Source organism: Brassica rapa, chromosome A08 (genome assembly GCF_000309985.2).
Source record: "Brassica rapa cultivar Chiifu-401-42 chromosome A08, CAAS_Brap_v3.01, whole genome shotgun sequence".
NCBI lineage: Eukaryota > Viridiplantae > Streptophyta > Magnoliopsida > Brassicales > Brassicaceae > Brassica > Brassica rapa.
The window spans coordinates 21,158,235-21,178,636 of record NC_024802.2 but is presented as its reverse complement, the minus strand read 5'-3'; the positions used below and the strand labels follow the sequence as shown (position 1 = coordinate 21,178,636).

At 44.0% G+C, this 20,402-nt stretch overlaps 4 protein-coding genes and 1 long non-coding RNA gene across 12 annotated transcripts; 4 read left to right on the top strand and 1 right to left on the bottom strand.

The window, feature by feature from the left end:
* LOC103836238 (partner of Y14 and mago) lies at positions 1–2,165 on the top strand. The gene is made up of 5 exons (XM_009112486.3): positions 1–232; positions 1,010–1,268; positions 1,371–1,484; positions 1,562–1,768; positions 1,835–2,165. The coding sequence occupies exons 2-5, from the start codon at positions 1,080–1,082 to the stop codon at positions 1,961–1,963; spliced, it is 639 nt and encodes a 212-aa protein (XP_009110734.1). The 5' UTR covers positions 1–232; positions 1,010–1,079; the 3' UTR covers positions 1,964–2,165.
* Positions 2,166–3,211: 1,046 nt separating this feature from the next.
* LOC103836239 (G-type lectin S-receptor-like serine/threonine-protein kinase RKS1) lies at positions 3,212–7,209 on the top strand. Of its 3 annotated transcripts, XM_009112487.2 has the most exons (7): positions 3,212–4,723; positions 5,191–5,310; positions 5,390–5,595; positions 5,669–5,879; positions 5,961–6,198; positions 6,274–6,418; positions 6,647–7,209. In XM_009112487.2, the coding sequence occupies exons 1-7, from the start codon at positions 3,451–3,453 to the stop codon at positions 6,974–6,976; spliced, it is 2,523 nt and encodes an 840-aa protein (XP_009110735.1). In that variant the 5' UTR covers positions 3,212–3,450; the 3' UTR covers positions 6,977–7,209. The 3 variants fall into 3 exon arrangements, with proteins under 3 accessions (XP_009110735.1, XP_033133739.1, XP_033133741.1); XM_033277848.1 differs by lacking the exons at positions 6,274–6,418; positions 6,647–7,209 and having other exon boundaries at positions 5,961–6,199; XM_033277850.1 differs by lacking the exons at positions 6,274–6,418; positions 6,647–7,209 and having other exon boundaries at positions 5,967–6,179.
* Positions 7,210–7,579: 370 nt separating this feature from the next.
* On the top strand, positions 7,580–9,453 carry LOC103836231 (multiple organellar RNA editing factor 9, chloroplastic). The gene is made up of 4 exons (XM_009112477.3): positions 7,580–8,002; positions 8,689–8,786; positions 8,893–8,958; positions 9,050–9,453. Exons 1-4 carry the CDS (start codon positions 7,644–7,646, stop codon positions 9,223–9,225), a joined length of 699 nt encoding a protein of 232 aa, XP_009110725.1. The 5' UTR covers positions 7,580–7,643; the 3' UTR covers positions 9,226–9,453.
* Positions 8,256–9,038, bottom strand: LOC117127460. Its single transcript, XR_004450492.1, has 2 exons — positions 8,854–9,038; positions 8,256–8,816 (listed from the first exon to the last, which is right to left on the bottom strand). It is a non-coding gene; the product is annotated as an uncharacterized LOC117127460 (long non-coding RNA).
* Positions 9,454–9,548: 95 nt separating the features above from the next.
* On the top strand, positions 9,549–20,136 carry LOC103836230. Of its 6 annotated transcripts, none has more exons than XR_004450479.1 (6): positions 9,549–10,747; positions 10,935–10,982; positions 11,096–11,177; positions 11,275–11,555; positions 12,008–12,065; positions 12,628–12,873. XR_004450479.1 is itself a non-coding variant. In XM_033277873.1 (5 exons), the coding sequence occupies exon 5, from the start codon at positions 13,162–13,164 to the stop codon at positions 14,638–14,640; it is 1,479 nt and encodes a 492-aa protein (XP_033133764.1). In that variant the 5' UTR covers positions 10,929–10,982; positions 11,096–11,177; positions 11,275–11,555; positions 12,008–12,065; the 3' UTR covers positions 14,641–14,691. The 6 variants fall into 6 exon arrangements, 1 of the variants encoding a protein (XP_033133764.1); XR_004450481.1 differs by having other exon boundaries at positions 11,275–11,641; XR_004450482.1 differs by lacking the exon at positions 12,008–12,065.
* The last annotated feature ends 266 nt before the right edge of the window (positions 20,137–20,402 follow it).

Sequence of the window (20,402 nt, the reverse complement as noted above, 5' to 3'; positions counted from 1 at the left end):
TGTCTTAACATTAACCTTTTTTCTTTTTTTTTGGAACACTTCTTAACATTAACCAAATCACAATATTGATGCTATAAAATCAGTACAAAAATTCTTTCTTTTTTTTTGTATTTGGTCTGTTTGTTTTCCAATCGAATTCACGAAGAATTCAAGATCGACTATTCAATATCAACCGCTTGCTTTTCACCGGACTTGGCCTCTCCGACGACCGGAGAAAAGCTACATCTCAAAGGTAAGTCCCTTTTCCTCTCTTTCTTCGCTCTCTCTATCGAACCGAGGTGTACAAAGTTTGTTTGATTCTCAATACTGGTTAACTGCAAGGAGACACGAATTAGAGAAAAAAATTGAACTGAGCTTTTTTAGTGTGGTCAAGCTTTGAATCCGAGACAGTATTGGTTTCAGGATCTGTATTGGAGATTTGGCTTTGTGGTTATTGTCCCCAAAGATTTGTACTTTGATGCTAATACAGAAAAAAAAAAAAAGCTTGGGACGTTTGTACATTTATCTTAGTAGAGTTGAAAGTTAGTGTTGAGCTATTGAACTGAGTAATTAGTCTCTTGATTAGCTTTCTTAACTTTTGATTGCATGAATTTTGAAAGCAGTTAGTCACTGGTTGTTTGTGTGGTTGCTTATGCTTGCAGCTTCTGCCTATTTACGTTGTGAAATTATGAGTTTTTTTGATGATTTGAGTTATTAACTGGTATTGCATTAGGGTTGAGGTGTGTTTGTCCTTTGCTAGCTACCCTTCATCAAATAGAGTTGAATTTTGATTGTTGAATAGATGATCTGCTACTTAGTTCTGTGTATCTGCTATAACTTTGTATACACACTGCTAGTACACAACTCATGATTCCCAGCTTACATATATGAACTATACTTCTGTACGTTTGGCTTCTTTCACAAAAGTGTTGTATGCAACTAACTGTTAACCAAAACTTGATTTGTTTTCTGTGTAAATATTCGAGTCCATGAGTTTTTTTTTTTAATGATCCCTGAAAATTTGGTGCAGAGAGTAGATAATTTAAAGCTGAGGAAAGAAGAAAAGTGACAAGGGTACTGAAAAAATCTGAAGGAATCAGATGGGAAGCAGCAATAGAAGCGGAGAACAAAGAAAGCAAATGGCGGAACTTAGCAAAAACCTTAAAGAAGGTGAGAGGATCCTGGAGCCTACACGTAGACCTGATGGCACTCTCCGGAAACCCATCCGGATTCGAGCTGGACATGTTCCAGAAGATGAAGTTGTCATCTATCAATCCAAAGGCTCTTTGGTGTGTTGTCTTTATTCCCTCAACACTCTCTATTCTGTTCTTGGATTCGTTGTTTCTCGTGGAACTGAATCGTTTGAACCCACTCTTGTATCTTTGCAATAGATGAAGAAGGAGATGGCCTCACAAGGACCTCCAGGTTATGAGCCTGATCCAACTCCTAAAGCAAAGACTAAAGCTGCTAAGAGAAACGAACGTAAGAAAGAGAAGAGATTACAGGTATGTGTCTCTCAACTCTATCCATCTGTAAACTACTAGCTTTATTGGAACATGCTTCAAAACTCTCATTCGTGCAGGCTGCTGTGGAAAAAGGTAACAGCTCTGAGGATGGATCAAGTAATGTAGACAAGGAAGAGGCTGTTCCCATTGTCACTTCAAGCAACGGACCACAATCAGTGGATGTATTGGTTTCTAGTTTGGAGGCTTTGAACCTTGGTGAAGCACACAATCCAGGAACTGCAGGAGATGACACCGAGAAGAGAATACGTGCACTTAAGAAGAAAGTAAGATAAAGTCTCCTCTCATTGATGTAATTGTTTAGTTTCTAATCTTCTGTTAAACATTTGCAGATCCGACTCACAGAAGCTCAACAGCAGAAGACTGCTCCCAAAGACTTAAAGCCGGAGCAGTTGGAGAAGTTCTCTAAGTTAGAGGAATGGAGGCAAGAACTCAAGGCTTTGGAGGATAAGGAGGCTTAGCACTCTGCAGCATCTGACATGGATTTTCTAGCTTTCAGACAGGTTGTTGTAGCTTTTCTCATGAAAATTGTGGGAAGAACCAATCGAAATTTGTATGAATATGAAAAGGAGTGCTGTTCTTTGAGGTTTTATCAGAAATCTTGTTAATGGACTTGGCTCAATGCCTAAATTCTCAGGGGAATTGATTCTACTTTGTGTGTTGGTGTTTGGTTTGCAACTAAATACATGAATCAATTAAACAGAAAAAAAAAACATTTTGGGTTTTTTAGTGTATTACTGCATACTCTCAAAATTTGGATAGTTTTTCTAAACATGTTGAAAGTGATTTAGCTTACCTCACTAGCTTGAAAGTGACTTTTGTTTTGTAAGTTTTGTTTTTTGGTAAGTTTACGTATAAGTTTCCAAATATCATAAAACATAAGTATTTATTATTGTAGGGAAACTGGGCAGAGAGGCTGTCAGTTTGCACAGCGGGTGTGGCATCTTGCTCCCCTTGCAACTGCCCCGGATTTTAGAGGAATGATAGATTTAATGGCCGACTGGCCCGCACTGAGCAATCTAAAAGCCTTACCACCAACCGGCATAGCTTCGGGTAATCTGGTCCCATGGATCATTTGGAACATTTGGAAAGCAAGAAACAGATTCGTATTTGAAGGTATCTCTGCCTCTCCCGAGGATACTCTATCCTCTGCAATCCGTTTGGCTCGTGAATGGAGCATAAGTGGAAAACCGGAGAAGACTGAAGGCAAGAAACATCGACTGATAGAGGTACCAGTGTTAAGCGGAACGACGAGGATTCAGACAGATGCAGCGTGGTGCTCAACAAGGAAGATTGCAGGTATTGGTGGAATCATTCATCTCCCTCCTCGCAATAGGGAGATCCAGGTGAAGATGGAGTTTATTGCATCGCCCCTAATGGCCGAAGGATTAGCGCTGCGGGAAGTTATGCTTAGATGCCAAGACCTGGAGCTCCATAACCTCAGATTTGAGTCGGACTCTTCCCTTCTAGTTAATTGCCTCAATCAGGGTGTTTCCATTGCAGAGATGCATAGTATCGTTGCAGACATCGCTGAACTGTCTCGCAGATTTGTTTCTGTTGCTTTTGTGTGGATTCCTCGTGAGAGGAATGTTGAAGCCGATATGTTGGCAAAGAGAGCTTTAAATGTAGCTGAACCTTTGTTGGTTGGGAATGCTGTTATTGCTCCCAACTAATCTTTCTCTTTCAATTAATATAAGTGTTCCAAAAAAAAAACTGGGCAGAGAGGCTATTTAGTGAAAGAGAGAAAGATTGTACTAAGTGATTATTGTTGGTGTCTTATTTAGTTAGTGCATCATTTATGTGACACATGAATCTGTTGCTACATCTTTTGAAAGTTCAACCTAAGATGTTTGCTAGTTAGTTCAGGTGAGACCCACTTAGCTTTTAATAGGAGACACTAAGCATTTATAACTTGCATCAAGCTCTGAACAGACACAACACACAGAAAATGAAACTCTTCTTCATCTTCTCCCTCCTCCTTGGATCTTGTATCGGAGCCAATGACACAATCATGAGAAGACAGTCCTTGAGAGACGGTGATGTAATATTCTCCGAAGGCAAGAGGTTTGCTTTTGGATTCTTCACCCCTGGGGAGGACTCTAACCTTCGTTATGTAGGTATCTGGTATGCTCAGATCTCTGAGCAGACTGTTATATGGGTTGCAAATAGAGAACGTCCGGTTAATGACACGTCAGGTCTGGTAGTGTTCAGCGGCAGAGGGAACCTCTGCTTATATGCATCAGCCGATGAGACTGAGCTTCTATGGTCGACTAATGTCTCAGATAAGATCTCTGAGCCAATGGCGAGACTCTCTGACATAGGCAACCTCGTTGTACTTGATCCTCTCACTGGGAGAACTCTCTGGGAGAGCTTTGATCATCCTACAGACACTTTTGTTCCGTTCATGAGACTTGGCTTCACTAGACAAGACGGTTTGGATCGGTTTCTAACATCATGGAGATCACCTCAAGACCCTGGTCTTGGAAACTATACGCTCCGTTTGGAACGTGGAGCGTTTCCACAAACAATGATGTACAACGGTGTGACACCATTGTGGCGTGGAGGTTCATGGACAGGACAGAGATGGAGCGGTGTCCCTGAGAAGACACTAAAGTCCATCTTCAACATCTCCTTTGTGAACAATCAAGACGAAGTGTCCAACACTTACGGCGTGTTGGACACTTCAGTGATAACAAGAGTGGTGATGAGAGACGTGGGAAGCTTGCAACGGTTTACGTGGAACGCAAGGGAGAAGAGGTGGATAGGGTTAAGACCAAACCCTCAAGAGCAGTGCGACGGGTACGCTTATTGTGGACCTAACGGATACTGTGATCCGTTGAGTAGAGACACGTTGGAGTGCAGATGCTTACCTGGTTACGAGCCCAAGACGCCTGAGGATTGGAACTCGAGAGATCCTTCGGGTGGGTGCACGAGGAGAGATGATACAGGTTTAACGTGCCGTGGGAGAGAAGTTTTTGTGAAGTTGGAGCGTGTGAAGGTTCCAGACACGTCAGGTGCGAGTGTGGATATGAATGTTACATTGAAGGAATGTAAACAGACATGCTTAGGGAACTGCAGTTGTGTCGCTTACGCAAGTGGTTACTATGAAAGTGAAGGAGGACCAAGAGGGTGCTTGACATGGCACGGTGATATGTTGGATACGAGGACTTACTTGAGCTCAGGACAAGATTTGTATGTACGCGTAGACAAAGAAGAGCTAGGTACACATATATCTACTCTGCAACTTGTCTGCAGCTTCTCTAAACAACCGTTCTAAGTTGCTTTAGGCCTGCTGGTTTGGGTAGTTCGGTTCGATTAAAATCTCTCCGAATTGAACCGTAAAAAAGTATGATTCGGTATTTAGGTAGTTAGATTTTTAATTTTTTTTAATAAAAACTAACCGAAGTTTTTGGTTTCGATTATATTTCACCTATAAATTTGGTTAAATTCGGATAATTTTAGTTAGTTCGGTTCAAAATTTTGGTTAGTTCAGTTCGAATGTTTTTAACAGTTTTTTTTGAAAAACCGAACTCACCGTTACCGAACCGAAAAACCGAAATTTTTTTAGTTCTTTTATAAACCTGCCGAACTGAACCGAACTCGTAATCGAATTAAAGGAAAATTCCAGTTCGGCTCGGTACTAAACCGCAGGCCTAGTTCTGCTCTAATGCTTTAATGCTTGTTCCAGCACGGTGGAACAGACATGGGTCATCAAGGAAGATGAGACTCATTTGGATTCTCATCAGTTTGATTGCAGCTGTCATGTTAGCAACGGTTATGTTGTTCTGTTTTGTAAGGAAGCGGCAAAGTAAGTAAAATATCTTATAAGCTTCATAAGTTTAGTTTCTTAGCACACAAGTAACTATATAAAACATGGTCAAGCGCAGAGTCTAACAGGCATACAAGATCTACAACAACCTTTGCTACGAGTTATGTTGATTTTGGAGACTCGCTCAGATTTGAAGAACAGCTTCAGGACAAGGCAAGAAATAGAGAGTTACCTCTCTTTGAGCTTACCACAATCACTGAAGCGACAGACAACTTCTCTCTTCATAACAAGCTTGGAGCAGGTGGTTTTGGATCCGTTTATAAGGTAAGGAAACATCATCCTTATCTCAAGTTCAGTGAAGTGGTACTTACGAACATTTTGTTTTGTTTATGTTCAGGGCGTGTTGGAGAATGGTATGGAGATAGCTGTAAAGAGGTTGTCAACAAACTCAGGCCAAGGAATGGTAGAGTTCAAGAACGAGGTCAAGTTGATATCAAAGCTGCAGCATCGGAATCTCGTGAGGATCTTAGGGTGTTGCGTTGAAATGGAAGAAAAGATGTTGATATACGAGTATCTACCGAACAAGAGTCTAGACTATTTCATATTCTGTACGTTCATAATCTTTTTAATATAACTTCATATCGTATGTTCATAACCATGAGTTCATTTCATTCCCTATGGTATACTAGATGAAGAGCATAGAGCACTTCTGGATTGGCCACAACGGATAGACATAATACGAGGGGTTGCTCGTGGAGTGCTCTATCTCCATCATGATTCAAGGCTGAGGATCATCCACAGGGACCTCAAGGCAAGCAATGTGCTTCTTGACAATGAAATGATCCCTAAGATTTCAGATTTTGGCATGGCGAGGATCTTTGGAGGCAACCAGGTTGAAGGAAGCACGAAACGGGTCGTTGGAACATAGTGAGTTAGCTATCTCTCAATCCACACAACATTCTTCTTTTCAATCTTTAAAGTGGTTTCAACCTCATTGCTCAGTGGTTATATGTCACCGGAGTACGCAATGGATGGCCAGTTCTCCATAAAATCTGACGTGTATAGCTTTGGAGTATTGATGTTAGAAATCATAACCGGAAAGAAAAACAACTGTTGCTTCAATGAATATTCGAATCTACTCGGACATGTAAGTATCAAGAAAACTGCATTTTGTTTAAGAGAGAACAATATATATATATATATATTTTTTTTTTGAATGAATGTAAAATTTTATTCAATCAAAACTTTAATTACATCAAGTGCTACTGTTGTGATCTCCATCTACATATCATTAGACTCTTAAAACTCTACTTTTCTGTATGTCAAAGAGAAAAAACTCATGTAACTCTAAGCAAATGATGTTTTTTTTCTATAGATTTGGGATCAATGGAAGAAAGGTGAAGTTACAGAGATCATAGACAAACTGATGGACGTGAAGAGTTATGATGAGAGGGAAGTGATCAAGTGCATACACATTGGATTGCTTTGTGTTCAAGAAAACGCTTCAGACAGAGTAGATATGTCTACCATTGTGTTCATGTTGGAGCAAAACGCTATTGATCTTCCATCTCCGAAGCATCCGGCCTTTACTACGGGGAGGAGGATAGAAAGTCAAGATGGTGGCAGCTCCTCTGGTGGTTGTCTCAGCGGAGAAAACGGCAATTCTATTAATGACGTCACACTCACCACCATTCATGGCCGTTAAAAAATTGTGCTACTAAGGTTCAATTTTTTTTGTTAGCCTAGATTTCTTTAAAAATTTGAGAGGCACTGATGCAATGTAAACCACTAGAGTTGTTAGTGTGGAGAGGAAAGGCTAACAATATTGCATCATCAACAGAAGAGTGTTATTGGCATTTCTGATTAAACGAATAAGAGATTACTAGTGTCTAGTAAAATATGTTTCCCATAATGATATGTTGGTGTCGTTTTTTTTTTTTCTGTAACTGTAACATTGTACTTGTATACTTGAAAACTTATGCAAACTCTCAAATAAAAATTACTATAAATTTAAATAATCATGAGAAAAATTGTTGTTTGTCAAAAATTAATTCGTCTTTCATATCATTCTCAGTTGTTTTTGCTGTCAGAAAGAAACGTTCAAAAAAAAAAAGTCATCAAAACGCATAACTGGCAACTGCATAATAAGAGCATGATTAAACTGGATTAAGTGTCGTTAAAAATTTGGATTAAGTTTATACTCATATGGGCTGAACGTTAGCTCGGCCCAAATACTACGAGGCCACGAACCTATAATATATTTTATAATGCGGTACCGTTTTATAGTGCAGGTAAACAAAAAAACCTTATCCCTATCAATCTGTTGACAAAGTGTTTTCGAACAGTCTCTTGCTCGCTTTCTGCAACTGCGAATGGCTTCCTTCACAACTTCCTCCTCGTTACTCCCCAAAACCATACCTCCCGTAAGCCACCTAACACGCTTCCCCACACTCTCCAGCATCCGCCTTTCCGGGAAATGGACTCATCCTCTGCTCCGGAGCATCTCCACCGCGGAGTCTCGCCGTCGGGTGGCGATTGTCAAGGCCGCGACGGTGGATTCGGATTATTCATCGAAACGGAGCAGTAGCAATGAGCAGAGGGAGACGATAATGCTTCCTGGATGCGACTACAACCACTGGCTGATTGTTATGGAGTTCCCCAAGGATCCGGCGCCAACGAGGGACCAGATGATTGAGACTTATCTCAACACTCTTGCGACTGTTCTTGGAAGGTTTCGTTTTTTTCTCTTCTCAATAGTTATTAATCTCTAGCTAGAGATGTGGTAGAGATGTGCAAACATATTGAGCTTCTGATATAGCTTGTGAGCAAGTTTATTTAATTTGAAAACGCTGTCGTATGGAGATTTGGAACCCGAGTAGAGTCTGTTTAGGTGCTTGAACTTGGACCACTCTGCATTGTAGAAGTAAAAGGTTGTTTCTTTTGGATTTGGAAAGCTAAAAGACTGTCTTCATATGTGTACTTGGAGCATTCAAACTGGCACTAGTTAGTGTTATTAGAATTGAAAGATTCTGTTTTTGCACGTTTTCTTCAAGCTATGTATGAATTGAAGATGTTGTCAAATGGTGTCTCTTTGTTAAAAAGTTGATGTGGTGGAGTCTGGACACTATAAGCAAGTAAAGACTCAAACTTTAGATTTGGACTCGTGAGTAGAATTTCCTGGATAGAGTGGTGAAATGAATCTTCGGTTCTTTTGTTACTGCTGGCTGTCTTTGTAGTTTGTAGAGAACTTGAATCTTCAGTTCATTTGTTGCTGCTGGCTGTTTTTTGTAGAGAACTTGAATCTTATCTACACTATCGTGCTGCTGTTGTAAGCAATTAGTGTACTTGTGTCAGTTTTCCAGTATAACCAATTCGTTCCATGTGATTGTTGAGTGTATATTTGTGTCTGTTCTCCAGCATGGAAGAGGCAAAGAAGAACATGTATGCATTCAGTACCACCACGTATACTGGATTCCAGTGCACCATTGATGAAGAAACATCTGAGAAGTTCAAGGGTGAGTTAGTGATCAGTTATAGCTTTAATCCTCTTACTGATTGTGTGTGCTTGTAATCGTTGTAAACCTCCAAGACACTAACAGCTCAGTTTTGAAATTTCCACAGGTTTGCCTGGAGTTCTCTGGGTTTTGCCTGACTCTTACATAGATGTCAAGAACAAGGACTATGGAGGTACTAACCCATCTAACCCTGATTAGTGCTGTCTCCAAGTTTTCTCTCTCTCCTGTATCTTGATATTTGTATGGTATTTTGTTATGTTTAGGCGACAAGTACATCAATGGAGAGATCATCCCCTGCACATACCCAACATACCAACCAAAGCAGCAGCGCAACAACTCCAAGTATCAAAGCAAGAGGTACGAAAGGAAAAGAGACGGTCCACCTCCTGAGCAGCAGAGGAAACCAAGACAAGAACCAGCCGCTTCTGATTCCTCTTGAACTATGATAAGACAAGTCCCTTAGTAACGAAATTTATGAGATTTTGATCGATCGTTTTAGTCCCTAGCTTATTTAAACCGGATGTTAAATCGTCTAGTATCAGTGATGATACCGTATTATCATCGTTTGGAACAATCTTGTATGGTTTATGTAGATTTGAACTTCATCTACCGCTGGTTAAGCTCCTTGGCTGGTATGGGTTATGGTTAAAATTTATTCGTTCTAGAACTAATTTAGGTTTGGTTTTGTTATGGTTCAGTCCGGTTAATATGTTTGGTCGGAATGTCTTTGTCCACCGCTTGTTTGCCCCACGTTTTCTCAATACCACTTCAAGACAAGACAAGAACATTGCTTGCAGACAACTTTATTTGTAGGGTCACAACACACTCGTCACCATCTACATCAGTCGTGCCCACCTTATCAACACATCACATGAAAACAGTACGTTACACGGACTATAAACCAAACCTTTCAAATCACTTTAACCAGTGCTCCACTCAATCTTCTGCTTTCACCAAAACAACAATCTCTCAAGAGAATCAAACTACAAGATGGGCAGTTTCTACGAGCATTACGAGTTCCCATACGATACAAACCAGGTTAATCATCTCTATGATCATAACTATTATGATAACAATCAACAACACCAGTTTGGTTTCAATCCAATGAGTTACAATAGTTATGATAACTGGAATGGATCTGAGTATGAGTATGAAACAACAACCTCTGCATCTGTTGTTTACTCTGTCTCCACCATGTCTGAGCCGAAACATTTGTTCTATGATCCGAGTTACTACACAACAACAACCTACGAGTCTCCACCTCAGTTTAGTATCTATTGCAATGTTCAAGGCTTCAACGAGCCGGATTTCGAGGAGTACGACCCGACGCCGTACGGTGGCGGCTATGATATCGTTGCAACATACGGGAAACCTCTTCCTCCATCGGAGAAAACTTGTTACCCTTCTTCATCCGCTGGTCAAGCTTCACCTCCTTCTCCTCCGGAGATCATCGCTCCGGTTCCTCTTGGAATATATGATGGTGGTGAAAAGAAAGCTGTTAAGAAACGTGTGACTTTCTCTGAGCCGTTAGAGGAAGCCAAACCATTAGAAACCATTAAAGAAGAAGAAAATGATCATCAAGAAGAGGCAGAGGAAGAAGAAGATCACAGTTTAAGCAATGGGACCGTGCAACCTGAAACAGTAGATAAAGTTGAAGTGAAAGCTCTGTATGTTCCGTCTGGTTACGGCTTAGAAGCCACTGATCTCTGCGAGGTTATATTCGGAGGCTACTTTCCTTGTTTCTTACGTAACAAAAGACGCCTAGAGGATGAGAACCGTGCGGCTGAAGTTACCTGCTGGGATAGCGCGGATTCTGATCCGTGGAAGACGACTTCAGACTACCTTTTCGGGGATTCGTATCCGTATGGTTATGAGGATGGAGTTGGAAGAAGACAGTTCGAGATCTCCTCTTATGGTTATTACCAGAGGTATTAACCGGAGTTATCATGTGTCAAAGTGAGGTAAGAGCAACATTGTTTTGATAATTGATGAAGCTGACTTATTGGAGAATATACATGCTCTTTCTTGTATGGTTGGCCAAACGTGCTTATCAAATATATTCGAGGTTGATCATGTCTTAACTCGCCATCTCTACCACTAAAGTATAGTATATTTTTGTTGTAATTTTTTGTCATGACCCAAACCCAGGCCCATCTGACATTCAGCGAGGCCCAAATTCACTCCAAAAAGCCCAAGGTATTTTGCCTTAAATAACCATCACCTCCACCTTGTTTTCTCAGAAACTTCAGAAAATAAAGAAGAGTTAGAGAGAGAGTGAACTAAGAAGAAGAAGTGTGATCATTTTGCAGTGAGTGGGTCGCCGGAGCTCGTCGCCGGAGCAACCGTGTGCCGTGATCACGTTCAGCTCGTCACCCCCGATCAACACCCTAGGTAACTGCCGGAAACCGCATGCCTTAAGTTTCAGTTTCGTTTCCGTTTAGTAAATCGCCCATAACTTCCTAACCATTGATCATCTCGTGCATGCAAGACCACCATCGTGTTCCTCTCGTCGAGACGAAGCCGTAGACACCAACCACACCGCAATCGGATCCCGGACGAAGCCGCTAGAGCCTCCCGAAGTTTCGCCTCTGCGCAGGCGTGAAACGCACGCGCCGTCGCCGTCCGCCGGAGCCACCGCGCATTCCGGCCACTCGCCGCCGTCTCCGACCGCCGTTCGCCGGAGCCGCCGTGATCGACCGCCGTCCGTCCGCCGCCGTGAAGCTGCCGCCGCGTCGCCGCCTCGCCGCCGTCGCCGCCGCTGATTTTCCGGTAAGCCGCCGCCACCCTTCGCCGTTGCCGCCGGGACTAGTGCCGGTGATTCGCCGGCGACTCGCCAACTCGGCCGAGTCGACCCGGTGAGTCAACTCGGTCACTCGGTCAACCGGTGGTTTGATTGGTTTAAATTGATTTAGGGTTGGTTAGGTTAAACCGCCGGTTAAAATCAATTGGATTTCGGTTAGGATAAACCGGTTAGATGGATTAATTAATTAATTAATCAATTGTTGGTTAAGGTAAACCGGATGGTCCAATTGGAATCGATTTCGGTTGAGTTCAACCGGTTGGTTTAAATCAATTCCAATCTGGTCAAGGGTTAACCGGCTTGGGTCAAAGTTGACCGGGTTGACCTTTGACCAGCGTGTTGACTTTTCCGTAAATCTTGACTAAACCCGTTTTAAACCGTTCGAAAGCCGTTCTGACTTAGAATTTCGCCCTGATTTCAGATTTAGAGTCTATTTGAGCAGCTGGAGTTCATAGATACCACATTTCCCTATTGCTAAGGTGAGGGGCTATTCCCGAACTCCTCTTACACGGCTTAGGACTTCGAATAAGTATAACTTATTTCTAATATATTCCGTCTGCTTGAAATCGAGTCTGTCATTGCTTGTTTAGTTATTAGGTTCTCTGCTTAAACCGGAACTAAGTTGTTAGAGGATTCAACATTGATTGCTTCACTTAATGTAAATTCTTAGCTAGGATTGTTTTAGTGTGGAGACGGATACAGAGACGGACTTCTGTATGCCGGATTGTATGAGGTTATGGCCAACTATAGTCGACCGGTTGAGTTGTAGCCTGGAAGTGTCGATAAATCGTCCACGGGCGGTGTCCGAGCACTATCTCGAGTTGTGTTATGTTTTTGGCCTGTTAGTGGGCGGCGAGAGCGCGCCTCGCTAGGATCATTGTTTGTTGCTTGGGTACTTTAGGTGCCGTGTTTGACATGTATTAGAATTAAATTATATTTATTCGGAGTGTTATGTCCGGGTCCATGGACTTCGGGGTAGCATCCCCCATACCTCATTGGGCGATTCACCTATCGCTCACCCCTCACTCTTCCCCCTTTCAGGTGAGACCGACGAGCAGGAGTGATTATCGGACCTGTGCTATTGGGCTTTTGGGCTTCTATCGCTTTTACCGCTTTTATCTTTATCGGGCCTTTGGACTTTTATCGTTTATGTTATTTCCTATTTCAGACTTTCGGTTTATGTTGTATTTTATATTTCGGATGTTATCGATGTTGGGCTTTTAGGCCTTATGGTATCGTATTGACTTTTATATTATGATATGAAGATTATTATTATTTCAGTATTTATTATTTTGTTATTTTTCGCTATTATATTATTTTGAGAAAACCGGGTGTGACAATTTTTGGTATCAGAGCGGGGTTCCGTCCCGGCTCCGACCCGGGATGGCGATTTTTGGAGACCTGGTTTTATTCGGTTTTAATCGGTTTTGACGGTTTTAGACGATTTCGAAATATTTTCGGGGATTTGGGAATTTTGTAAACGAAAATAAATAGCACCTTTCCGTTCGATATCACTTCTCCTTAAATGTTGGTATCAAAAGTTCAGCATAAGTTAACATTTCGCTTTCCTTTCAGATGCCGCCCAGGAGAAGAACCACCCGTGCCCAGACCGCCAGAGCTGTTAGAGACGTTGTAGATGAGCATGAGCAGCCCGCAGTTCCGCCACCCGCGGCTCCACCAGTTGATCAGGATGCATTGAGACAGATGGTTCAGGATGCCGCTAGGCAGGCCGCTCAGGAGGCACTTCAGCAGATTGCCCAGGAGACAGCCAGGCAGGCCGCTCAAGAGGCTGCCCGAGTAGCTGCTCAAGAGGTTGCTCGTCAGATGGCTGCCGTTCAGCAGGGTCCTCAGGTTCAGGTGCAGCAGGGTCCGCAGATTCGGGTTCAGCAAGTTCCACCGGTTCAGGTTCAGCAGGATCAGCAGATTCCCGCTCAGCATGATTATCAGGATCCCGTTCAGCAGGTTCCCCTTCCTCAGGTTCCACTGCAGCAGGGTCCAGCTCCGCAGTTTGCTCATGGTGTTCAGGATCTACCGCCACCACCACCACGACCTTATGTTTACCCTGTTTATGATGAGAGGTTCTACAGGCTGACATGTCAGATGAGGAACATGGATATGGAGCACTTTAGCGGGACAGTGGATGCTGTAGCTGCACATGATTGGAAGTTAGCCTTGCAGCGGAAGCTGGAGATTATCGAGTGTCCACCAGAGTTGTCGCTTAGATTGACTATGCAGTACCTTCGTGGAGATGCTCTTATATGGTGGGAGGGAATACGATTGAGTCATTTTGGGCCAGAGAGGCTTACCTTCGCTGACTTCATTCGAGAGTTCGATAGGAAATACTTTCCGAAGGAAGCTATGGATAGGAAGAAATGCGAGTTCGAGCATGTAAGCCAGGGAGAGATGTCTATCAGGGAGTATGAGGTTGTGTTCAACCAACTTCGCAGATTTGCTGGAGTGGGCATTTCAGAGGAAGACTTGATCAGGAAGTTTTTGAGTGGGATGCGAGTGGAGATTCGTAACAGGTGTCGCGTAGTCACTTACCACCGATTGGGAGATTTGGTGGAGAAAGCTGCCGAGCAGGAGGCAGGCTTGGTGGAGGAGCAGAAACTCGCCAAAGCAATTCATGTTAAGTCTGGAAAAGCTCCAGAGTCTCAGAGGAGAGCAGGGGACCCGTCAGGATTACCGATATGTCCTCGTTGCCATCGCAGTCACAGTGGGCAGTGTATGAGGTGTCTTATTTGCGGTAAGATTGGACACATTGCGAAGTTTTGTCGGGTTAAGCCATTGGATACACCACCAGTCAGACAGATTGCAGCACCAGCAGCACCAGCAGCGGCACAGGTCTGTTTTGGCTGTGGTCAGCCAGGTCACTTCATCAGAGATTGCCCGAGGAGGGGCAATGCGGCACTCCCACCACCACCGAAGCGTCTAGCCATCGCTCCACGAGTGTTTGCGGTTGGAGATCCTCAAGGAGCTGAGCCGATAGCAGGTATGAGACTTTTCCATACTTGTTTGTGTTTGAGTATTTTGGTTCGTGGTTGTCATGTGTAGTTAGTAAAAATCTCGTGTAGGATCGGTTTCGGTTGGAGGAGAGTCAGCTTACACCTTATTCGATACGGGAGCTTCTCATAGTTTTGTGAGTCCGCGCTTAGTCCAGTCTTGGTCTTTTCGGGGTGTCTTCGAACCGAAGGCTAAGCAGATTCAGACTGCCGGTACGGAGAAGTTGGGAGCAGTTGGCATTCATTACGATGTACCAGTTATACTTGGAGGAGTCGAGTTGCTCGGAGATTTGACGGAGATGGAGATGAGCTCCTACGATGTTATACTTGGGATGGATTGGTTGTCGCGACATCGAGCAGTCTTGGATTGTCCGAAGGCAAGAGTTAACATCCCTAGAGAAAAAGGAAAGATCATTTGCGAGGGCATTCAGACACACCGGGAAATTCCTATCGTCTCCATGTTGCGTGCCGAAGAATTATTGGAGAGTGGAGCAGAGGGATTTTTGGCAACCATTTCGATGGTTAAGGAGGACGGTCAGCAGGAGCTGCATGATATACCAGTGGTCGCCGAGTACGAAGATGTCTTTGAGGCGTTAAAAAGGCCACCACCGGCTAGAGCGGACGTACTTACGATAGAAGTAGAGCCAGGAGCAGCACCAGTTTCACGAGCTCCATACCGTCTCGCACCAACTGAGATGGCAGAGTTAAAGAAGCAGTTGGAGGATTTATCTGATAAGGGGTTTATCAGGCCGAGTACGTCACCGTGGGGAGCACCAGTGTTGTTTGTGAAGAAGAAAGATGGGAGTTTCAGACTTTGTATCGATTACAGAGGTTTGAACAAAGTGACCATCAAGAATAAGTACCCGCTCCCGCGTATCGACGAGTTGTTGGACCAGTTGCAGGGAGCTTCATGGTTCTCTAAGATTGACTTGGCATCGGGATACCACCAGATTGCGATAGCTGAGGGAGATGTGCGGAAGACGGCATTCCGTACCCGTTATGGACATTACGAGTTTGTGGTGATGCCATTTGGGTTGACGAACGCACCAGCCGCGTTCATGAAGCTCATGAATGATGTGTTTCGAGAGCAGCTGGATAAGTTTGTGATAGTTTTCATCGATGATATCTTGGTTTATTCTCGGAGTAGAGAAGAGCATGCTGAGCATTTGCGGATTGTGTTGGGTAAGCTTCGGGAACATCAGTTGTTTGCCAAGCTAAGTAAGTGTAACTTTTGGCAGAGGAAGATTGGATTTTTGGGTCACGTGGTTTCAGAAGCAGGAGTTGCCGTAGATCAGGAGAAGATTACCGCCATTTCAGAGTGGCCGACACCTAAGAGTGCGACGGAGATCCGAAGTTTTCTCGGTTTGGCAGGATACTACAGAAAGTATGTCAACAGTTTTGCTAGCATTGCAAAGCCAATGACACGGCTAACAGGAAAAGACGCCAAGTTTGATTGGACAGAGGAATGTTCGGGAAGTTTCACTGAGTTGAAGCGACAGCTGACCCATGCGCCAGTTTTGGTACTCCCGAGACCAGGAATACCATATGATGTTTACACTGATGCGTCAGGCACCGGATTGGGATGTGTACTGATGCAGGAGGGTCAGGTCATTGCCTATGCATCACGACAATTGAGGCCTCACGAGGCCAATTATCCTACGCATGATTTGGAGTTGGCAGCAGTTGTATTCGCATTAAAGATCTGGAGGTCATACTTGTATGGAGAGAAGGTGAAGATTTTCACGGACCACCAGAGTCTGAAGTACGTATTTACGCAGGCGGACTTGAATTTGAGGCAGCGTAGATGGATGGAGTTGTTAGCAGACTACAACTTGGAGATCGCATATCATCCGGGAAAAGCCAATCATGTGGCGGATGCCTTGAGTAGGCGTAGAAGCGATGTATCGGGAACCAAAGAGGTCCATGAGCTTACTGGGACACTTGCTAGTCTCAGATTATGTGCAATTACTGTAGAAGGAGAGTCAGTTGGCGCTGAGGCTGTAGAGCGGGCAGACTTACTATGGAGGATACGCAAATCTCAGGATGGTGATAAGGCTTTGCGTAAGCAGATCGAGATGGAGAGTATTGGTTATCATACAGCCTCCAGCGGGATGTTCATGTACCGAAACCGGGTTTGTGTGCCCAATGATGAGCTGTTAAGAAAGGAGATCTTACGGCAAGCACACCACTCGAGTTTCTCCATTCATCCAGGAAATACCAAGATGTACAGGGATCTGAAGCGATATTACCATTGGCCTGGTATGAAGAGAGATGTTGCTTCATTAGTATCGCAATGTCAGACGTGTCAGATGGTTAAGGCCGAGCATCAGGTTCCTAGCGGGTTATTGCAAAACCTACCATTACCGGAGTGGAAATGGGACATGGTAACTATGGATTTTGTGACGGGTTTGCCGACTACGTCAGGAGGGAAGAATGCCATATGGGTAGTCGTGGATAGACTTACGAAGTCAGCCCATTTTCTAGCGGTTAAGAAGACAGACAGAGCTGATCAGCTAGCACAGACTTACATCAGCGAGATTGTGAGATTGCATGGAGTTCCGGTCAGCATTGTATCGGATCGGGATACAAAGTTCACGTCTGAGTTTTGGAGAGCCTTCCAGAAGGCGCTTGGGACAAAGGTTCATATGAGTACGGCTTATCACCCGCAGACAGATGGTCAGTCAGAGAGGACTATTCAGACTTTGGAGGATATGCTCAGAGCTTGTGTTTTAGATTGGGAAGGTAGTTGGGTGAAGTATCTACCTCTAGCCGAGTTTGCCTACAACAACAGCTATCATTCGAGTATTGGGATGGCACCATATGAGGCTCTATATGGTAGACCTTGTCGCACACCACTTTGTTGGACGGAAGTGGGAGAGCGACGTGAGATAGAACCAGCCATGGTTCAAGAGACAGTCGAGCAGGTTGAGATGCTCAAGATGCGGCTTAAGGAAGCCCATGACCGTCAAAAGAGTTATGCAGATAAGCGGCGAAAAGACTTGGAGTTTCAGGTTGGCGACCTGGTATACCTGAAAATGAGAACATTTCAGGGAGGATCTAAGACTCGGAAGCTAAAGAAGCTTAAACCGAGATATATGGGACCATATCCTATATTGGAGCGGATTGGAGCAGTTGCTTACCGATTGGATTTATCAGGAGAGCTATCAGACTTCCATGATGTGTTTCATGTGTCGGTTTTGAGGAAAGTCGTGAGAGAGCCAGAGCTCATTTTGCAGCAGCCACCTAGAGACCTTGGCAAAGGTTTACGTGGGTTGTGCCAGCCAGTAGAGATATTGGATCGCCAAGTGAAAGCAGATCATGGTATGATGACCATGTTGGTCAAGGTCCGTTGGGAGAGCGACGGGATTCAGGAGGAGACCTGGGAGTCCGAGCTCCAAATGAGGATTGATTATCCAGAGCTGTTTCGGGGTGTCATTGGAGAGTTTGGTGACTCGAATTCGGGGTCGAATTCTTTATTAGTGGGGGAGAGTTGTCATGACCCAAACCCAGGCCCATCTGACATTCAGCGAGGCCCAAATTCACTCCAAAAAGCCCAAGGTATTTTGCCTTAAATAACCATCACCTCCACCTTGTTTTCTCAGAAACTTCAGAAAATAAAGAAGAGTTAGAGAGAGAGTGAACTAAGAAGAAGAAGTGTGATCATTTTGCAGTGAGTGGGTCGCCGGAGCTCGTCGCCGGAGCAACCGTGTGCCGTGATCACGTTCAGCTCGTCACCCCCGATCAACACCCTAGGTAACTGCCGGAAACCGCATGCCTTAAGTTTCAGTTTCGTTTCCGTTTAGTAAATCGCCCATAACTTCCTAACCATTGATCATCTCGTGCATGCAAGACCACCATCGTGTTCCTCTCGTCGAGACGAAGCCGTAGACACCAACCACACCGCAATCGGATCCCGGACGAAGCCGCTAGAGCCTCCCGAAGTTTCGCCTCTGCGCAGGCGTGAAACGCACGCGCCGTCGCCGTCCGCCGGAGCCACCGCGCATTCCGGCCACTCGCCGCCGTCTCCGACCGCCGTTCGCCGGAGCCGCCGTGATCGACCGCCGTCCGTCCGCCGCCGTGAAGCTGCCGCCGCGTCGCCGCCTCGCCGCCGTCGCCGCCGCTGATTTTCCGGTAAGCCGCCGCCACCCTTCGCCGTTGCCGCCGGGACTAGTGCCGGTGATTCGCCGGCGACTCGCCAACTCGGCCGAGTCGACCCGGTGAGTCAACTCGGTCACTCGGTCAACCGGTGGTTTGATTGGTTTAAATTGATTTAGGGTTGGTTAGGTTAAACCGCCGGTTAAAATCAATTGGATTTCGGTTAGGATAAACCGGTTAGATGGATTAATTAATTAATTAATCAATTGTTGGTTAAGGTAAACCGGATGGTCCAATTGGAATCGATTTCGGTTGAGTTCAACCGGTTGGTTTAAATCAATTCCAATCTGGTCAAGGGTTAACCGGCTTGGGTCAAAGTTGACCGGGTTGACCTTTGACCAGCGTGTTGACTTTTCCGTAAATCTTGACTAAACCCGTTTTAAACCGTTCGAAAGCCGTTCTGACTTAGAATTTCGCCCTGATTTCAGATTTAGAGTCTATTTGAGCAGCTGGAGTTCATAGATACCACATTTCCCTATTGCTAAGGTGAGGGGCTATTCCCGAACTCCTCTTACACGGCTTAGGACTTCGAATAAGTATAACTTATTTCTAATATATTCCGTCTGCTTGAAATCGAGTCTGTCATTGCTTGTTTAGTTATTAGGTTCTCTGCTTAAACCGGAACTAAGTTGTTAGAGGATTCAACATTGATTGCTTCACTTAATGTAAATTCTTAGCTAGGATTGTTTTAGTGTGGAGACGGATACAGAGACGGACTTCTGTATGCCGGATTGTATGAGGTTATGGCCAACTATAGTCGACCGGTTGAGTTGTAGCCTGGAAGTGTCGATAAATCGTCCACGGGCGGTGTCCGAGCACTATCTCGAGTTGTGTTATGTTTTTGGCCTGTTAGTGGGCGGCGAGAGCGCGCCTCGCTAGGATCATTGTTTGTTGCTTGGGTACTTTAGGTGCCGTGTTTGACATGTATTAGAATTAAATTATATTTATTCGGAGTGTTATGTCCGGGTCCATGGACTTCGGGGTAGCATCCCCCATACCTCATTGGGCGATTCACCTATCGCTCACCCCTCACTCTTCCCCCTTTCAGGTGAGACCGACGAGCAGGAGTGATTATCGGACCTGTGCTATTGGGCTTTTGGGCTTCTATCGCTTTTACCGCTTTTATCTTTATCGGGCCTTTGGACTTTTATCGTTTATGTTATTTCCTATTTCAGACTTTCGGTTTATGTTGTATTTTATATTTCGGATGTTATCGATGTTGGGCTTTTAGGCCTTATGGTATCGTATTGACTTTTATATTATGATATGAAGATTATTATTATTTCAGTATTTATTATTTTGTTATTTTTCGCTATTATATTATTTTGAGAAAACCGGGTGTGACATTTTTATTAATAAATTATTATAAGAGTTTTATAGTCTTGTTTCTTAAGATGAGCCCATATCAATCAAAACATATATACTTTAACAGATGGTTCAAGGAAGCAAAAAGTTCTTAAATCTCCTTTACTATAAAAATATCTTTTGCAGTAAACTTGGAATGCCAGTTTTTTTTTTCTTACCTTAAGAGGTTGATCTAACCGGAATCTATGTGTTTAACACAAGAATGTAATGTTCTAACTGAAAACGTCAGTTTTATGTTAATTTGGTTTTTAACCTTAAGATGTTAATCTTTGTTGGTGGTGTAGAGTAATAGTA